The sequence below is a fragment of the Seriola dumerili genome, unplaced genomic scaffold (genome assembly GCF_002260705.1).
Source record: "Seriola dumerili isolate Sdu_G_001 unplaced genomic scaffold, Sdu_1.0 BDQW01000011.1, whole genome shotgun sequence".
Taxonomy (NCBI): Eukaryota; Metazoa; Chordata; class Actinopteri; order Carangiformes; family Carangidae; genus Seriola; species Seriola dumerili.
This window is the reverse complement of record NW_019174266.1, coordinates 4254530-4272227: the sequence shown is the minus strand read 5'-3', so window position 1 is coordinate 4272227 and position 17698 is coordinate 4254530. Positions and strand designations below refer to the sequence as shown.

Genomic DNA, 17698 nt, shown 5'->3' with positions numbered 1-17698 from the left:
TTTAAACTTTTTTCACTGCTTACATTACAGTTTGTATTCTTCATCCCTTTTCCCTTTTTTCCATCTCTTAATACTACTTCAACTGCGTCTTGATACAAATTCAAGCCTGCAACAGAGTTTAGCTTCAGCTTGTGCAGAAGCATCAATCCTACTCTGATTTCTTCAGATATTGCATTTTGTAGTTGAGTCTTTTTACATAACATCGTCCCCGTGGCCCCCGAGCCAGGCCATTTTCAGTACTTTCGGGTGGATTCAAAAAGAAAACATGAGTGCAAGTAAAGTTCAGTCTCAAAGACAAAATCATCAGTTGGATGTGACAATGTTGCTTTTACTTACCCGGTTAAGTATTCAGATTTTATTTTAAAACAAAATACAGAAAACCATGTGAAAAGATTCTTAGTTTATTGTACTTACCCAAGTCCTGAAGAGGGGAAATGTGGAAACACTTCATATAAACTTATTTTAAGCTTGGCTTCAACCTTTTAAGCTTTTAGTTATAACACAGAGATTAAAAGTTAAGGTTTTTTTTACTGTATTTATGTTTCTGTGTTTGACTCGGGTTATTTAAAGGAAAAGTATGATTTAGGGAATTTAGGGAATGACGTTTATTCAATTTCTTGTCCATTTAGCTATACACACTGTAGGTATATATCATAGTATTCTATTATTACTATACTATATTACTATACCCATATTGTTCATATTCATATACCATTATATACCTTCAGTTTTATTGTGTATATGGGAAATTATTATTCATATCTTACCCACAGTTTCATATCATGGCTACCTGAATTGCACTATTTGACTCAAATAAGTAATATAGTCTAAGGTTTTGAAATGTATATATGGTTTATATCTGAGTGCTTCTTCAACCACTGGTCATGTTTTATTTCATCATATTGCCCGACCCTACCTTGAGCTGTCGTTTGCAGTCGTTGTAGAAGTAGCTGTAGCTGTAGCTGTAGTTTTCTTCACCACCTTTATGAAGTTAAGTCGTTTGAGACAGCAGTAATAACCACACCAAACTCATTAATTTCAAACATTTCATTATTTTCTCCACATTAACTTCGAAACAACCTCATAAACCAAAGAGTAAGAAAGAGCATGCTCGGGCATGCAATGATGTCACAACATGATGATGCCACTGGGTGCGAAGTATAAAACATACAGTAGCAGAGAGTTTCTTTTTATATCATTCATAAACTCAGGACATTTTTCGGTATCCACTGAGAGTTAAAAGCTAGCGTTTATTTTACACTGCTCTCCATGTCTCACGTAGCCTTGTGTTGCTGGATAAAAGAGACGAGAGGGAGAAACTCACAAACTGACACCAGATTGAGCAGGCTAAACAAACATGCTGAAAAAAATCTCATCCGGCCCAAAAAGTGTCTGGAAATGACACCGTAGAAACCCCATTTTTCCCTTTTTGACTGGTCCAAAAGGGGGACTGGGAGAGAGAGACAAAACAGTGCATGCCATTTCAGGGTGAAGAGGAAGGTTTGTGTGTGGGGGGGTGGAGGGTCACCTTTCTTAATGTTGAAGGGTATTCCTCTCCTCTTAGCCTGCCCACATTGGGGTGTTTTATCCAGGGTCGGGTTTTAAATAAATTTGAGACGGAAAATGAATAAATACGAGGCACTCAGCATTCTCTCTGTCTTGCAAACTGCAAAAAGTAACAAACTTGAATAATAATGACACATACACATATATAGTAGAATTAGTGGTTATAACATAACAGTCTCTAGGCTGTACAAAGGGGCAAGGCTGAATCCTCCTCAGTATGTCAGCAGTTAAATTTGTTTTATGTGTTTTTTTTTGCGTGCGAATGTGTGTGTTTGTGTGGGTCGACATAAAATTTCACTTCACTCACAATAAAATTCAGGAAGTTCCTGGAGGATTTAGACTGATGGGTCTCGGCGTGTGTTGGTCGCTGCAGTTTGATCCACAAATCAAACGTGAATCTGATTCGCTCAGATTCTGTGATTTGGTTGGATGCGAAGTGATTCCCAAATCTCTGCCAACAGGTGTGGTGACAAGAGGTGATAATCAGGATGGAGTGCGTCAGATGAAGACAGAACAGTGATGTTAAAGGGATAGAAAATGCACTTTTTAAAACCCCACACAGCCTCATGCAATGGTTGTGTGTGTTTATGTAGTTCGTAGTGGAAAAAAGAAAAGAATGACGGAGCCCTTTAAAATGGATCTACTCTTGCAGCATAGTTGTGTATGTAGCGCATAGTGCGAGGGAGGGGGGTTAGAGACTGGTGGAGTGGACTGAAAGGGGAAAGGGTTAAAAGGCAAATGAGGGGGTGTGGGGGGGTGGAGTTTAGGATGGAGTGTGTGTGAATGCTCTTGGTTAGCATGTTCCTCATGATAACCAGGAAACAGGGGTTGCTATATTCTTGTCTAGAGTGATGGAAAAATGGGCAAAACTGCCTGTGCCATCTCCAGTCCGTATGTGATGGACACCCATGCATGTGTGTCCCGATACACCGCGCTAGTTTAAAGCTGCACTCTTTACCCTCCTGTGACTCTTATCCAATCACCTTTTTTTTTTCTATGGTTGCAAGTTCAAAATAAGCATTTTGAAAAGGAACGGTGCTCTCAGAGAAACTGAAATGGGCTTCAACAGAGGTGGAAAGACCAGTAGCAACAATAGAAAGGCTCTGCTGTGTCCGTCACTCGGGCTGCGGGCTCCAGTCGAATAGGCAGAATGTCCGTCTCGGTAAGTAATAATATCATATACTGTAATTATCAATAAGTCTTAGTAGATCATACCTGTATAAGCTTAAATAAAGAAGTGAATGAAAAGAATGGCTACTCCAATATTGAGTAAAATGACCATAACCACCAGAATAGAGCTGGAGCCCTGGGAGACAAGAGAGGAGAAAAGAAGCAGTTAGTGCAGTGCAGCTACAAGAAACACATATTACACCATATAAGAACAGATGGCAATCAAGAGGTGATCAATTATCAGTTGTTAATTTGATCCTATTTGTATATAAGTAACCTATACACTAACCAAACGTGATATTTCAGAAATGTGCAACTAGTGCAGCATCTCGACTTAGCGTGGAGCTGTCTGTGCATGTGATGTCCCCCTGCTGCGGGTTGAGCGTTGACAGGAAGAGTGAAGAACATCATTTTTGCATTCAAATTTGTTGTAGGTAGAATTTTTCAAATAATGATCCAGTGTGCTCGTAGGTATTGTATTTTCACATTAAAAGTCTTCCTGCTTTCAAATCGATAGGCTTTTAATGTGAAAAATCTGATGGCTTAACATTGACCAAGAGGAAGGAAAGTGGAACCACTGGAATTAATAGGTGATATTTCTGTTAAAAAGAGACACTGAGAGCAGCAGAGTGGTGAGGGTGGAAATATATATCATGCTGAATTTACCATGTGAGTCATTGCAATAGCTTAATCCTCCCATACTCCAGATTTTATGTGAGAATTTTCTTTACATTAAGTTGACTACATCTCCTTTTTGCCTGAATTTGCCTGATGCAAACAAAAGCTTTGTTTTAAACCTACAGGTATGAGAGTAGTACCGATATTTACATCAGTCGCAGAAAGAAAACCAAGCGTATTTCCCAAAATATTGCACTATTTCTTCATTGGCTGGTCGTTAGATTTACCACTCAGCAATTAAACAATCATGGGAAATGTGGATCCATGTTGCTATAAACAAACAGACAGACACGCTTTATCTGTCTTAAATGTAAGGACTCACTGAGTTTGATTTGAGGGTGAGATGCTCTCCTTCCTGCTCCAGAGTGATGGGCTGAGACTTTAGGGGTGGGGAGAGGGTGAGGTCCCTGTGCAGAGGCCACTCCTCCAGCTCTGCCCCCACATTCAGGTTGTCCAGCATCTGTACAGAGTCCATGGATCCCTCTCTAACCGGCCGAAGGCCTCGGGATCGCAGCCTGTTGTTTTTGGGGGCGGGGGACTCCTGGCCCAGCCCCCGAGATGTCTGTGAGTCCGGACACTGAAGCCTCATGTCAACCGTGTAGTCATTCATCCTCTCCTCGTCCTGCTCTGTGAGGCGTGAGTGGGCGGGGCTCCACCTAAGGGTGCTTTCAGCAGTCCAGCCCACCGTGAGGCCATCTAGCCTTTGGTCGATTACAGCATGCTCGTTAAGCTTGTGGTTGGAGGGGTTGTGCTGCTTTGGATGGTGGTTGGAGTAGACATGCTCTCGAGGGTTATAACTAGAAGAGACGTGGTCCTTTGCATTGTGATTAGAGGAGATATAATCTTGGGATTTGTGATTGGAAGAAGCATGCTCAGAAGTCTTGTGATTGGACATGTTATGTTCCAAGGCTTTGTGATTGGACAAAATGTGCACCTGCGGCTTGTAGTTGGAAGAGGCATGCTCACAGGCCTTGTGATTGGTTGAAGAATGATCCCATGTTTTGTGATTGGAGGATGAGTACTCCCTTGACTTGTGATTGGAAGAGGCATGCTTGGAGGGCTTTTGGTTGGACAGGGAGTGCTCCCACGCTCTGTAGGAGGAAGCGTGCTCCCGGGACTTGTGATTGGACAAGGATTTCTCCCGTGGTTTGTGGTTGGACAGAGGGGCTTGCTCGTGGCCGTTGATTTGGCCCTCCTGCTCTTCCAGAAGGGAAGGTGTGGTGGATCGGCTGCTGCCCCCTCGCTCCGGGTACATGTCATCAGTCCAATTGTTAGCCCCTCCCCTCGGCAGATCCACTCCCCGCCCCTCCACCAGCACCTGGATCTCAGCCCCGCCCTGATCATCCACGGCACTCTGGCGCATGAAGCAAGCATTTCTGGGGCGATGGGCGTGCTTGGGCGGGCTGTGGGGGGGCGAGGTGGGTACGCTCAGCACGGGGCTGAGATCAGGTGTTATTACAGGCGGCGTGGTGTCCGGAGTGCACAGCTCCGGACTGTCTGTTCCTGTGGAGATGACCTCATGGTCTTTGTCCTTGGCATCCTGGTGCTTGGGCCTCTGACATTCGAGCCCTATGAAAACAGTTGGAGAATAGCAGCAGTGAAGCGACTTGGCACTGATCCACAGCCAGTCCATCAGACCTACAGTGTGTGTGTCAGTGTTATTAGCATGCAGAGTCACAAACGGAGAGAAAGCTGCATACAGACTGGATCTTGTACATGCAATCACTGTTGGCTTAGAGAGGATTATGGAAGTGAATAGACTTGATTTAGTTTGAATTCTCAAAGGCTAATCCTCTGTAGTTTGATGTTTATTATGAGATCAAACACTGATCCTGGTTCACATTGCAAATCCACATATTGTATATGTATTGTATTAATCTGTGAAAGGTCAGATACGTAAACATATTTTATGTGGATTTTAAATCAACATAGTGAGTTCAGTTACATCACATCCATTTTTTTATTTAAACTTGCTGTTACGATCCAGGTCTCTGGGGGAAATGAAGCTCCATAACATGGATAGAAATTCAGCAATAAAATAATTTAGAGTGACAGTAGATCTTTAACAAACTTGAATATTCAACAAAGATGAAAATCAAAGGCCTGTGGGTCATGCCAAAAGAAAAATGAATGCTATGTTTATTTCTTAATGTAAGGTGCCTCTTATTGACAAAAACACCTAAAGGAGAACATTATTATACAAACAATATTATAGCTAATGACTTATAGTACAAAGCCATCACTTTTGTTTCATCATTTACTTTTTCATTGTTGCATATGTTTCATATAGGACTGTAATATAAACTTGCCCAACAACTACTGTATATCAGTGGATATGTTTAAAGCCACAGTAATCAGTATGTTAATGTTGATAAACTGACAGTCTAGCTCCTTGTGGTCGTTTTGCATTTATATATAGTCATTTTGCATCTTTTTATGGTTGTTTTTCTGTTCTTTTACTCGTTTCCCACCTCTTTGTGATCGTTTTGACTTTTCATGAAGAAGTATTAACATTTCAAACAGAAGCTCCTGAACTGAGGTGTGGCCCACTGGGCACAGGTCCAGGAACCCAAGGGTTCAAGGGTGCCTGGACCTGTGCCCAGTGGGCCCATTATGTAATCAATCCATTACATTGATTACATTATTAGTATATTATTATATTATCAGATTACCCATATTTTGAGGAACCTCAAGTAAGTCCAGGTGCCTTCGTGCAGCACTTTGAAACTGTCATTCAGCAATTTAACTCTAAAAATGACAACGGCAGTAACTGGTTATAAAAGACTTGCAGGTTTTAAACGATGAACAAATGAAGAGACTGTTTACAATGAAACATGACATCCACCACAAAGGTCTGGCCTGGAATTAAAATTCTGTGTCTGCTACTCACCGTTCCCATAGATGTGGAAGGAGGGGGAGAGCTCTTTGGCAGCTATCCGGGCCAGTCGACACTCCTCCATGGCCTTCTGCGCCACGCCTTCAGCTGCCTCTGCCTTCCCCCGAGCGTGGCTCATCCTGAACAGGACAGGTAGACACAGTGCAGTCAAACAGGCTTTAAAGGTCTTTATTGAGTCTGGAGTCATGTAAGTCCTATTTAGTGCTCATTTAAGCCAAATTCACTCTCTATATTTTTTATGAAATCACATCCAGGAAACACGGGAATAGATAAAGAAAAGATTATTAAAATTAAGATATCCCATAATAGTCCCTATTTTAAAACATTGAATTTATGATATTTATTGTTTAAATTTACGTTTGATTGAAACGTAACTAAGTACATTTACTTAAGTAGCAGAAATTCAGTAATGGTGTGTTTTGGAGGTACTTGTACTTTACATTTACAAATATTGTACTTTTCATTCCACAACAGTCATTTGACAGCTTTAAACACTAGTTCCTTAACAAATTAAGATTTGTCATAAAAAAAACATAAAGAGCGTATAAAATATGACAAGTAGATCAGAAATGATTAGTCGATTAATCAATCAGCTGATTGTCAGAAATTAATATGCGACTAGCCTGATAAGTGTCTAAGTCATTTTATAATGCCAATTATTAATGGATTTAGCACAGAAATGATTCCATACTGACAAATTATTGCACCACTGGCTGTTAAATCCCCTGAAACCTTAGATTAAAACCTAAAGTTTTTCTCTTTAACATTGAATATCAATGACTAAATAACAACATCGTTAGGTTTTATTTGATCTGATATTTCTATTCAGCACAGTGTGGGCGTGGTTTGATCAGATTTGATTGATTGTGATAATATTTTAATTTGAATGTCTCTAAATCCTGATTGGTGCACAGACGTTTGGGACATAGCTTCTGCCCATTCCAAACCAGTGAGAAACACAGACACACAGTAATGTGTGTGAATGTGAATAATCGAGGTTCATGAAAGACCTTGATGGTTGAAGTAAAAAGCTGATGGAGAAAACATGTTTTCAGAGCCTTTAAAGGTAATCTCCTACCTTGACATGGCGATCTCTGCTTTCTGCTTGGCGATGTCTGCGGCCTTCTCAGCAGCCTCAACAGCTCTGTCCACCTTCTCTCTGATTTTACTGGCCCTCAGCGGAATCAAGTTCTTGCGTTTTCCACTCACCAGCACGTTCTGTTTGTACTTTCCTTCCTCCTTGGTGCCATCAGGGAAGGTGGTGCAGCCATACCCATGCCTCTTGTTCCCCGCCCATTCACCTGCGTAATGCAGGCCGTCTGAGCGTCGACTCACGCCCCAGCCGGCCCTCTGGTCGCTCCGCCACTCGCCAGCATACATCTCTGTGACAGTTGCGTCCACAGGGGCGCCTTGCTCACTCTCACTGGCGTTGGAGTGGATGTCAGATGCAGCAGAGCTGACGGTGCTCATGCCGGCCTCGCTGCAGAAGGAGCTCTGCTTGCTGAGCTGACTTGCCAGAGAGCTTTTGGACTCGGAGCGTCGCAGCTTCAGGCCGCTCAGGATGGACTGGCGGAAACGGCCTTTTCTCTTCCTCTGGCGTTCAGCTTCACTTGGAGCTGTCAGAGCGAACCCACCTCGGCCCACTGGGCTCCCGGCCAGCCCGGCCACCACACCGTCTGTGGGCGTGGTGGCATTGCCGTCCTCCAGCACAGCTGGGGGCCCGTGGCTGTGCTCAGAGCGGAGGGAGTTTATGGATGTTCGCAGAGGGAAGAGGATGACGGCCGCCATACCGTACGGTACACTCTGCCGCACGCCATAGCCGTGACGCATCCCACCCAGCCACTGGCCTTGGTAGGTTCCTGAAACACAAACATTGAAACTGAGGGTCTCAGAAAGAACAAGTGCTTATGGGAGTTTTTTCACTGCTTTTTAGCCATGATAGGAACGTGCCGTAATGTGTGGCGGTCCACTGCTTTGGGCCAGCCTGAAATATTTCAACAACTGAAAAATGAATTGCTAAGCAATTTTGTACAAACATTCATGGTCCCCAGAGGATGAAGCCTAATGTCTTTGCTGTTGTTGTCCAGCACCACCATGAGGTTGACATCTGTGGTTTTGAGTGAATTATCTCAACAGCTATTGACTTTTCCATTATACCTGCTAACCATTAGCATGTGAGCATTGTCATTGTGTGCATGTTAGCATGTTATTGTTAGCATTTATCTAAAGCAACACCTGTGCCTAAGTACAGCCTCACAGAGCCACTGACATGGTGTTGTTTCCATGATGTTGCTAACAACTATTTCCACCGTACCACTGTAGTTTGAGAGTTAGAAAGTATGTGTAGCCCCAGCCAGCAGATATAAGTAACTCCGTTTGTCTCTCTGTCCCTGGAATTTCAAAGATTTAGTTGCACATGTGGCACAGCTGTAAAGGAGTCTTGTGGTTACAGGCGCAGGGCAAGTTTTGGCTTGCCACATATCCCACCTTCTAATCCAGTGTCTGTCATTTTTCCTTAGTAATTCTCAAAGTGGCAGCGTTATCAGAAATATTTTTCTGTATCTAGTTGCTGTAACACTGTATTAAAGCGACAAGTTACAGCCTCAAAACTGGTTCATCTTTAAAAGCTCCACAAGTACGACTGAATGAAGACTCTTGTATTTGACTGCACAGCTGTGTCTATGTTATATTACCAATGTCGTTTTTATGTCTTAATACACTGCTGCTAATTTGTATCCTTCTAGCAGCCCAAAAATGCCAACAATTGTGTGCCAAGCAACAGATGTATTTATAATTCCTGTGTGTAAAGGTTTGTGTGGTAGCTGCACAATGCCAGGAATAAAATCTTTGAAATATTTCAGTGCCAAACTGAGGCATATTGGTGCAGCATTAAGCTGTGAAAATAAATCAAAGAAACACTTGAAACAAACACAGAATAAAACCAGATATTTGGCATTTCCTAGACTGCAGAAAAGTACATGTGTACTTTCCAAAAACTGGCCAAGCAGTAGTGTTTATAGAGTGAATCTTCATGCCTGAGCTGCTTAAGATTTGGCAGATTAGACTGAGGGGGTGTGTGGACGGCCAACCAACACTCTACAGTGCAGGAAGAGAGTTTGCCAACAGTTTGACAGTTTCTAAAACATAAAGAGAAGGGGCTTGTTACTCTAAAATCCTCCTTGTGAATCTTCTTCAAAACTTCTGAAAATGTCCTCTTATCGACACAAATTTAAATCCCTCACCCATGGAGGCTCCCTCCCTCCTGTTCATCTACACCACTGAAAAATAAACTGAAGTTAACACCCAGACCTCCCGGAAGGAGCAGAGCTCCCTGGAGAAACTTCAAAACAAAGCAGGTCTGCTGTAGGGAGAGGTCAACATCGTACACCCTCCATCCTCTCCTCAAATCCCTGAGGTGGTCAGAACAAGAGATGAAGCAGATCCAGAGTCTCATGTTTCAGGGCAGGAAACCCGACAGCCTCCTGTTCTACTCGTGGCTTGTCAGTTTCATTTAGAGGAGAGCTCGGCGGCAGACGTTCCTGCTGACAAAGCTGCAGAGTTTCATGTCATGAAAGGCATTTAACAGCTGTCTACATTTCCTTCATATAATCTGGGCTCAGCCTCAGTGTGTCCCTACACGACCGCCTCACTCATCTAAATCAAACCAGGGCTCTCAGTGAATTGATTAGTCTCTAAACTGTCAGAAAACAGGGAAAATGTCCATTAGAGTTTGGAAATTAATCATCAGCTATTTTGATAATTGATTAATTGTCACTTTTCAAGCAAAAACACCAAATATAGCCCTCTGTCACAAATTGGTTTTAATTTTACAGTATGTCACATTCAGACTTTTTTATGCTTCATATTGATTGACAAATCATCACTTTGAGCTCTAATCCTGCACTTTGACTCAATGTTATAACTAAGTGCCAGTTGTTGAACATGCTACATGCTTTTAGCCTATTGTCTGTTTCCTATGGTGCCAAGCCGTGTCAAGGAGAGAACAAAAACAACTCATTTGTGCACACAAATGTGTCATAATCAGTGTGAACATAACATTTACAATGTTAATAATGTCAACATTAAAAACAAAAATCCAAAGTATACTAACATAATCTAATCAGAACTGCATTAAACTCAAGTGGCTCATTTAGATTTGATTGTCATGCCTGGACACTCATTTTTACCTCATGAAAACAGCATAAATACAGGGTTTTGGCTTCTTGAGAGCAGCGGAACAAACTGTAAATATAACCTTAACCTAATGCCTAAATTATGTTGAACATGATATCAAACAGTTGCTTTTTTACACATCCAACAAATACAGAGAAAGATGTTAATTCATTTGGAGTCATGTCTCTGGCCACCTGATGAATGTTAGTCCAGTATTCCCTCTCTTTTAGCTCTGTTTTTGGTCTCTACCGGCTCCTGAGGGAAACGTCTGGCTTTCTAGCTGCAAAATGCTCCACTGTGTTAACCCTGTCTCCTAGAAATTACATATATATACAGCTAAACTGCAACAGCAAATACATTTTGAAAGAAATGTCATTACAACCATGTTATGTTTTCTATAAAAGTAATGTGGCTATGTTGTTGGTTGCATATTTGGCAAATGGCAAATATGTTGATACCGAGTTCAGTAAAGTGGCTCCAGCAGTATTAATCTGTTTTATGGTCCTGTTTAGAATCTCACAGCACTTGGTTAAAGTTAGAGAAAGATCCTGGTCTGTTTTAATACAGAACAAGTTCACAGTGACTTCAGACACAACATGTTTATTTACATTTAATAAAAACCACAATCTTCCCGTAACTATAACCAAACTGCTTTTGTTGCCTAAGCCCCAGACGGGACTGTGGTTGTGAGTACTGGTCTCTAGTGTGACAGTTGTGCGTTCTGTACAACCACCATCCACCCTGACCACCTCTTTGCACATGCACTGCCATTAATAAATGATAGACTGGTGCAGTTGGTGAACACTTTAGATCCTTTTCTCTGGAAACAGCTGCCTGGTGTTACTGTAAACAAGGCCATGAGAGTGGTGAGAGTGAACCAGGACAGTCAAATAATGGGCTGTAAAACTAAAACTATGGGCTAAAAGCAGCTAAAATGCTGAGGGGAACTGCAGAGTTGGGTGATAATTGTCTGTGAGTTTGTCATGATGACCATTATAATTATTCATAGTTTGACATGTAACAACAGCTTAATATTCTTGTCATGTGAATAAGTTCATTTAACATCAGACCAAGTAAATGTTGAATGTTAAATAGGAACCACACACTCTCTCCAAATTACACTCAACCAAAATGAATGGTTCTGACAAAGCCTGACGACTACAGTACAGTAACGATTAGCATTGTATTAGCACCGAACACAAATAAATCAGTTTCACAATCACAGATATTTCATGTTGCCTCACCCTGCCAGGCAGGTTTGTGTTTATGCTTGACATGTGGTTAAATGTTAGTGACATTACTGATAGTTCTGCTCTGTTGGAGGGTTGAGACACACAGGTTTGTAATAGTGTAATTACAGCTTCTAAATGAATGTGGTGATTACTTTCTTGGAAATCCATCCACACATTCGTGGATGGTTGACAGGCTCTGCAGTGTCTTTCAGAGTCTGTTCTGTTTGTTTCAGAACATGATGAACTTCACACAGGTTGCAGGTCTGTTTCAGAGTGAACCAGTTTAAGAATAAACAGATACTCCTCAGTTCAAAGACTTAATCTTGGAGTGAAGCAGCTTTAGAGACAGTGAGACTTGCTGCTCGGTGAGTCACAGCTGTGAGGAGAAAACTATTTCATTACTGGGTCATTACAGGGGTTTGTGCTATTTGCTGCAGCAGTGAACTGACATTTATACTGATCTTTACTATAAACCTCAAAATGTTAATTAATATTTCCAAGGTTATTCTGTTTTTTCCAGAATGAATTTTTCTGTTGGGGTGCTCTTATGTAAGTACTCAGATCTTTTACATAAGTCAAAGCAGAAATACCACAATGTCAAAGTCCTGCATTGAAAAGTAAAAGTACATACATATTAGCATCAAAATATACCTGTAGTACCAAAGTACTTTAAGTGCTTAATATGCATAATGGACCATTTCAGAATTTTGTATTATAATATATTATTATAATTATTAATGCAGCCCTAACCCTAACCCTTCCCTCTGAAGGGTAGTGGAGTAGAAGTATAAAGTAGAATTAAATAGAAATACACAAAAAATAAAGAAATATGCAAAAGTCACAGAAATAGTGACTTTTTAAAGTGTTTTGGAATCATGAGATTTCTCTGAATAAAACAAATTGTGGATGGAATCCAATGGCAATCACAAGCCCATCCACAATGTTTAGAGGGTAGAGATGAGATCTTATAAACCTTTTGCAAGATTAATTTGAACCTTCATATTAGTTAAAAGTGGTGAATTCGATGTTTATACTCCAACCACAGTACACCATGAACGTCAGTATGTAGTAAATACTGTGTAGTACATCAAGTAAAACTGTATGTGGTCATTCCTGGAGCTGTCCGTGGTGCTGAAACCAATAGACAGACCCAGTATCTTTCAACTTTTAAAACACACCGTCCCACCTGTCGGACTGTACTTCAGGTGTGTTTTGGTCTTTACCAGACTCATTCTGATAACAACCTCAATAAATTATACATCGTTTGAAAACTTAAAATCTCCTGATTATTTTAGTATCCACATATCACTGCAACAGCTGTTGACACAGAATTGGTTTAGACTTGTGGCTGTGGCTTTAAAGTGCTTTGGAGCACATTTTGTTTTATTTTATTTTTCCAACTGTGAGCAGCTCCTCCATTTCCTTTGTACATAGCATTCTGGGATTTTCAACTGTATTTCAACTACACAAAAAAACAACACAGATTTTTTATACTATTTTATATACTTTGTCACGTTTTCAGTGTGCAAGGCTGGGCACCATCTTCACTGTGTTATTTGTTTGTGTTGAAATATGCATCTAAACAATCTCAACTGAAATGATAACGACCTTAAAGCAGTTTGAAGAGATTTCTTAGCCACTTGGGGGCAGCACAACAAGCTGTGAAATAAACACTGACATATTATCACCTAATAAAATTGTCATGGAGAGTGTGTTAGCTACCATTTAAGGTGACACCTGCATTATTACCTAATCTTGAAGCCAAAACTTTGTCAAATCTAATTTTCAAATCTCTTTACTAGTTTATATTGTGCATCCACGGCCCTGGTAACATGAACACACTACATACATACTATACACAATTAGTATGTAGTCAGGATGTGTCCTAACTGTGCTTCATACTAACTCTAAGCAGGTTTTGAACATGTAATGCTTTCACATAAAAGGTTATCACATTAAGTAAACTCTGAGCAGTCAGAATACAGAATAAAAACACAGTTTTTGAGTGTGCTGTTGATGGACACTATTCTCCCACATTGGAATTCAGAGAAAATAGAGGGGCTACTCACAGCTGCAAAACATCAATATAAACTGCAGATTCTGGTAAAACCGACCCTGGGAAACGTCATGTCGGAAATCTAGGCTTTCTCTTTGTTAAGTTTCTTTCGCATTCATCTTCTAAAATCTCAGTTTGACTGATGTTTATTGGTTGCTGGTATTACGTAATTTCCTGTTAGTAAAAAATTGTAAGGGACCATGGCTGTGTTGTTTACTAACGGCAAAAACTGTGTTCTATAGAGATAAGTGTATAGTATATATATAAATACTGCATACGGTCTTTGTAGCCTGGAACTTGGGCACAGCTACTGTCTCCAGATGGTGCTGTCTACGGTGCTGAAACCAAACCTTGTAGTTCTACTGACTCTACTCAGATCTCAAATGTTTAATTTTTTGGGGTTATTCTTTTATTTATTTTTAAATTCACACTCTCTGTCCTAGCTCATTGTTATTTTCTTTTTAATTACTGACACTTATTTTTCTTAATGTTTTTAAGGCTCCAGAAACTCTAATAATGGGATTTTCCACAGTGGTGGAAAGTAACTCAGTACATTTACTCATGTGAAGCTCATAAGTACAGGTATTGGAGTACTTGTTCTTAACATGGGTATTTCAATTTTCTGCAGCTTTGTACTTCCACTCCACTAGATTTCAGAGGGAAACATTGTACTTATTTCACTAGCCTACTTTTGACAAATGCAGTTAATTTGCAGATGGAGATTTGACCTAAAACAGATTATGATCAGTTTATAAAATACAACACAGTGTTAACAACAGTGATCCAACTTTGGATAAAAATAAATGAAAAAATAAAAACTGTGCAATTGCAGCTCCAGTCAACTTTCTCAGGTGGTATTGTTAAAATAAACCAAAATAACCAATTTGAAGCCCATTCATTCATTCAAAAAAAAGTGAAAAAAATATGATTTTTAGGATTAAAACGAGCAGCTACAACAGTAAAATGAAGCATTGATGCATCAATATTGTTGTTATTATTATTATTATTATTATTATTATTATTATTATTATTAGTCACAGGGAACATTTTACTTTTAGTTTTGATACTTCATGCATAATTTGATGATGACAGTTTAATACTTTCACTTAAGTGAGTTTTTGAAAGTAGAACTCTTAGTATTTTTACTCCGTTGTGTTGGTACTTTTAATTCTCACTATCTTCCACCACTGATTTACTGTTTGAGGATCAGGAGCTGTCCGCGGTGCTGAAACCAAATCGGGAACGTCTCGCGCTCGGCGGACCGGTATATAGGTGCACGGGTCTTTGTATGGCCTATGATATGCATTTATTATTAGTCTGTTATCGTTTTTAATAAGCACGCGTTCTGTTGACAGACCGATCTCGTGTGTGCGCTTGAGAAAAGCAGCATCCTGCTCATTTATTGGGTTGTGGAAAATGTGTCAGCTCGTGCGTGCTATATTCATCTGTCGGCGGTCTTCCACGTGAGCGGAAGCGGGAGCTGAGCAGTCGCGTGACGCAGTCCTTTTTTATGTTTCCCTCTCCTGTTGTTTTTATTTTCTGTCTTTTTACAGTTGCGTGTTCAAACAGCAGGTGTAAGGATGTAGCCTTAATGCTCGCGCTGGGAGGCCTCCACCCGCCGGTAAACAACCTCCACCTTCGATGCAGCACCGACGCACACCCGTGTGTTCACTCCCGCTGCATCACTTATTGACCTCGCTCTCCATCTCCATCATCCGGGTCCTGCGCGTTGCTCGGAGGCGGACGGTGCGGGCGTCCGTTATCAAACGGCCTAGATTACAAGCCCCCGAAGTCATTAAAAAAAAAAAACAAAGACTGACAGAAACGAGAACCAATCAGAGAGCAGAAGAGCCGCGAACTGGTCTCTAGTGGCACGCTGACCTGCTGTCTCCCGTTACCATGGAGACCTCACAGCACAGAGGGTGAGATGCAGAGAGGGAGGGGGTGGGGGTGTTTTTATAAACCTTGTGTCTCCAAACAGGAGTGATGAGAATTCAACATGGTTTAATTTCTAATATTAGACACACACGTCCTCCTTTTAACGCCCGCAGCCTGTGACTGTTGTTTTCTGCTCATCTAATGATAAAGGCTGGTCAGTGGGCCAGTGTGAAGGTGATCTATCCCTGTGACAGCCCACCTACTGTGGACATGTGTACAGGTGGACATGGATGGAGGCCCCCACCCCTCCTACACTGGACCAGACTGGAAGAGACACAAAATGTAGACAAACAATATTGTGTTTCCGGTCGTTTTGTGTCCCTTTGAAGTCAGTGGAAAAGCAGCAGCTGAAGTTCAATATTTACTTCACACTGTAGATGAAGAAAGGCTTTCTGACTCCTGCCACAGCAGATCCGCACTCCTCTGCACAGATATTATACTAAATGCTACAGCACACTATACAAAATATGGCCCCCCAGGGACCCTCTGACCCCTCAGGCCCCTGGGCCTGTGCCCCGTAATTCAATCCATGGCTGTGGATGTGACCTACATGTTATTTATGTAGTCTACATCGGAGATTTGTTACAGTAAGCAAGTCGCTCCACTTTCAGCCTGAAAATCAGTTTGTGGAACGAGTAGAGATGTTTTTATTCAGAGAAGTCGAACATGGCTAAATCTGGTCTCTACACTGGTGTTTGGTGTGAAAGCAGAGGCACTGGGACGATGCTGGGGGGTAAAGTGGCTCTGACAGGTGAGATTTCCTTTTTTGTGTTGCAGAAAATCAGTTTTAGCAGCCTTACCTCCGTCGGAGTAGGTTTCAGTGCCGTATCCATCTTGCAGACCGTTGCTCCACGTCCCCTCGTACCGGGCCCCGCTGGCCGTGCTCTCCAGCTGCCCATAACGGCCTTTGAACCCCTGCGTCCACTCCCCTCTGTACTCCCACCGGCCCTTGCTCTCCACTCCGATGCCATGCCGCTTGCCCTGCGCCCAGGTGCCTTGATAGCTGTTCCCACTGGGCCACGTGTACACGCCCAGGACCTCGAAGCCATGGCTCCAGGCCCCCGCGTACTCACCCTGACCCTGGGGCCCCGTGCAGACCCCTCGGCCATGGGCCTTACCCTGCTCCCACCCCCCGCAGTACGACCCCCCATCATCAAAGTCAAACCTGCCTCCAGTGGACATGCATGAAACAGGTTTAGGCAAATCCTTAGAATGTCAAGAAAAAGAAAAAACAAGGGCCTGGTTCACTCAGAAGGAGTAAGGAGGGAGGAGGCCTCGTTTGAATCAGGTAGCATGGAGGTGCAGGGCCTTGACTCTCTTTCTTCCGTCAGTTTAGGATGGAAAACACTCGCTCCTCGGTTTAAAAACAGCACAACACGGCCCAAAGAGCATCACCTTACGATGGAGAAGCAATCTAAGCCTCAGCGATGGGTCTGGAGTGACGAACGCAGCTGCCGTGCATGCTGCTTCCCATGGGCATGCAGGCTCAGAGTGCTTCTCATCCTCCTCCTCCTCCACTTCCTCCTCCACCTTCCTGCTCCACGCAGCCTCGCAGCCGGGGAGCTCGCTGGCCCGTCGCCTCAGCCGTGCAGCGGGGCGCTCCAGACAAGCGAGGCCTAGGCTTTTCCAGCAGTCCCACAGGCCCACAGAGTAGCGGCGGTGGCAGCGGCGACCGAGCTCAGCTCAATCAGACATTACAACATCCTCACATCCCTGCTGCACCGGCACACGGAGAGGGATACAGGACAGGGATGCTGCTACACTCGAACGCCATTAAAAAAAAAAAATAAAAAAAAATCAGAGGAGGAAATCAGAGGAGAAGTTGAAGATATTTTTCTATAGCATGGCCTGAAAACAAGCAATCCAAGCTAATGCTCAGAGACACATATCCATAACCGCACAAACACACACAGCCTCAGCCTTGCACACACACCTCCACCTCGGCAGACATAACAGAGTGTGAATATCTCCTCGGCTCTTCTTATTTCT

General features: G+C 42.2%; 1 protein-coding gene across 1 annotated transcript; it reads right to left on the bottom strand.

The window, feature by feature from the left end:
- Positions 1-2349: 2349 nt before the first annotated feature.
- On the bottom strand, positions 2350-17448 carry LOC111223298 (junctophilin-3-like). Its single transcript, XM_022747396.1, has 5 exons — positions 16510-17448; positions 7389-8169; positions 6305-6429; positions 3737-4983; positions 2350-2872 (listed from the first exon to the last, which is right to left on the bottom strand). The coding sequence occupies exons 1-5, from the start codon at positions 16889-16891 to the stop codon at positions 2792-2794; spliced, it is 2616 nt and encodes an 871-aa protein (XP_022603117.1). The 5' UTR covers positions 16892-17448; the 3' UTR covers positions 2350-2791.
- Between the last annotated feature and the right edge of the window lie 250 nt (positions 17449-17698).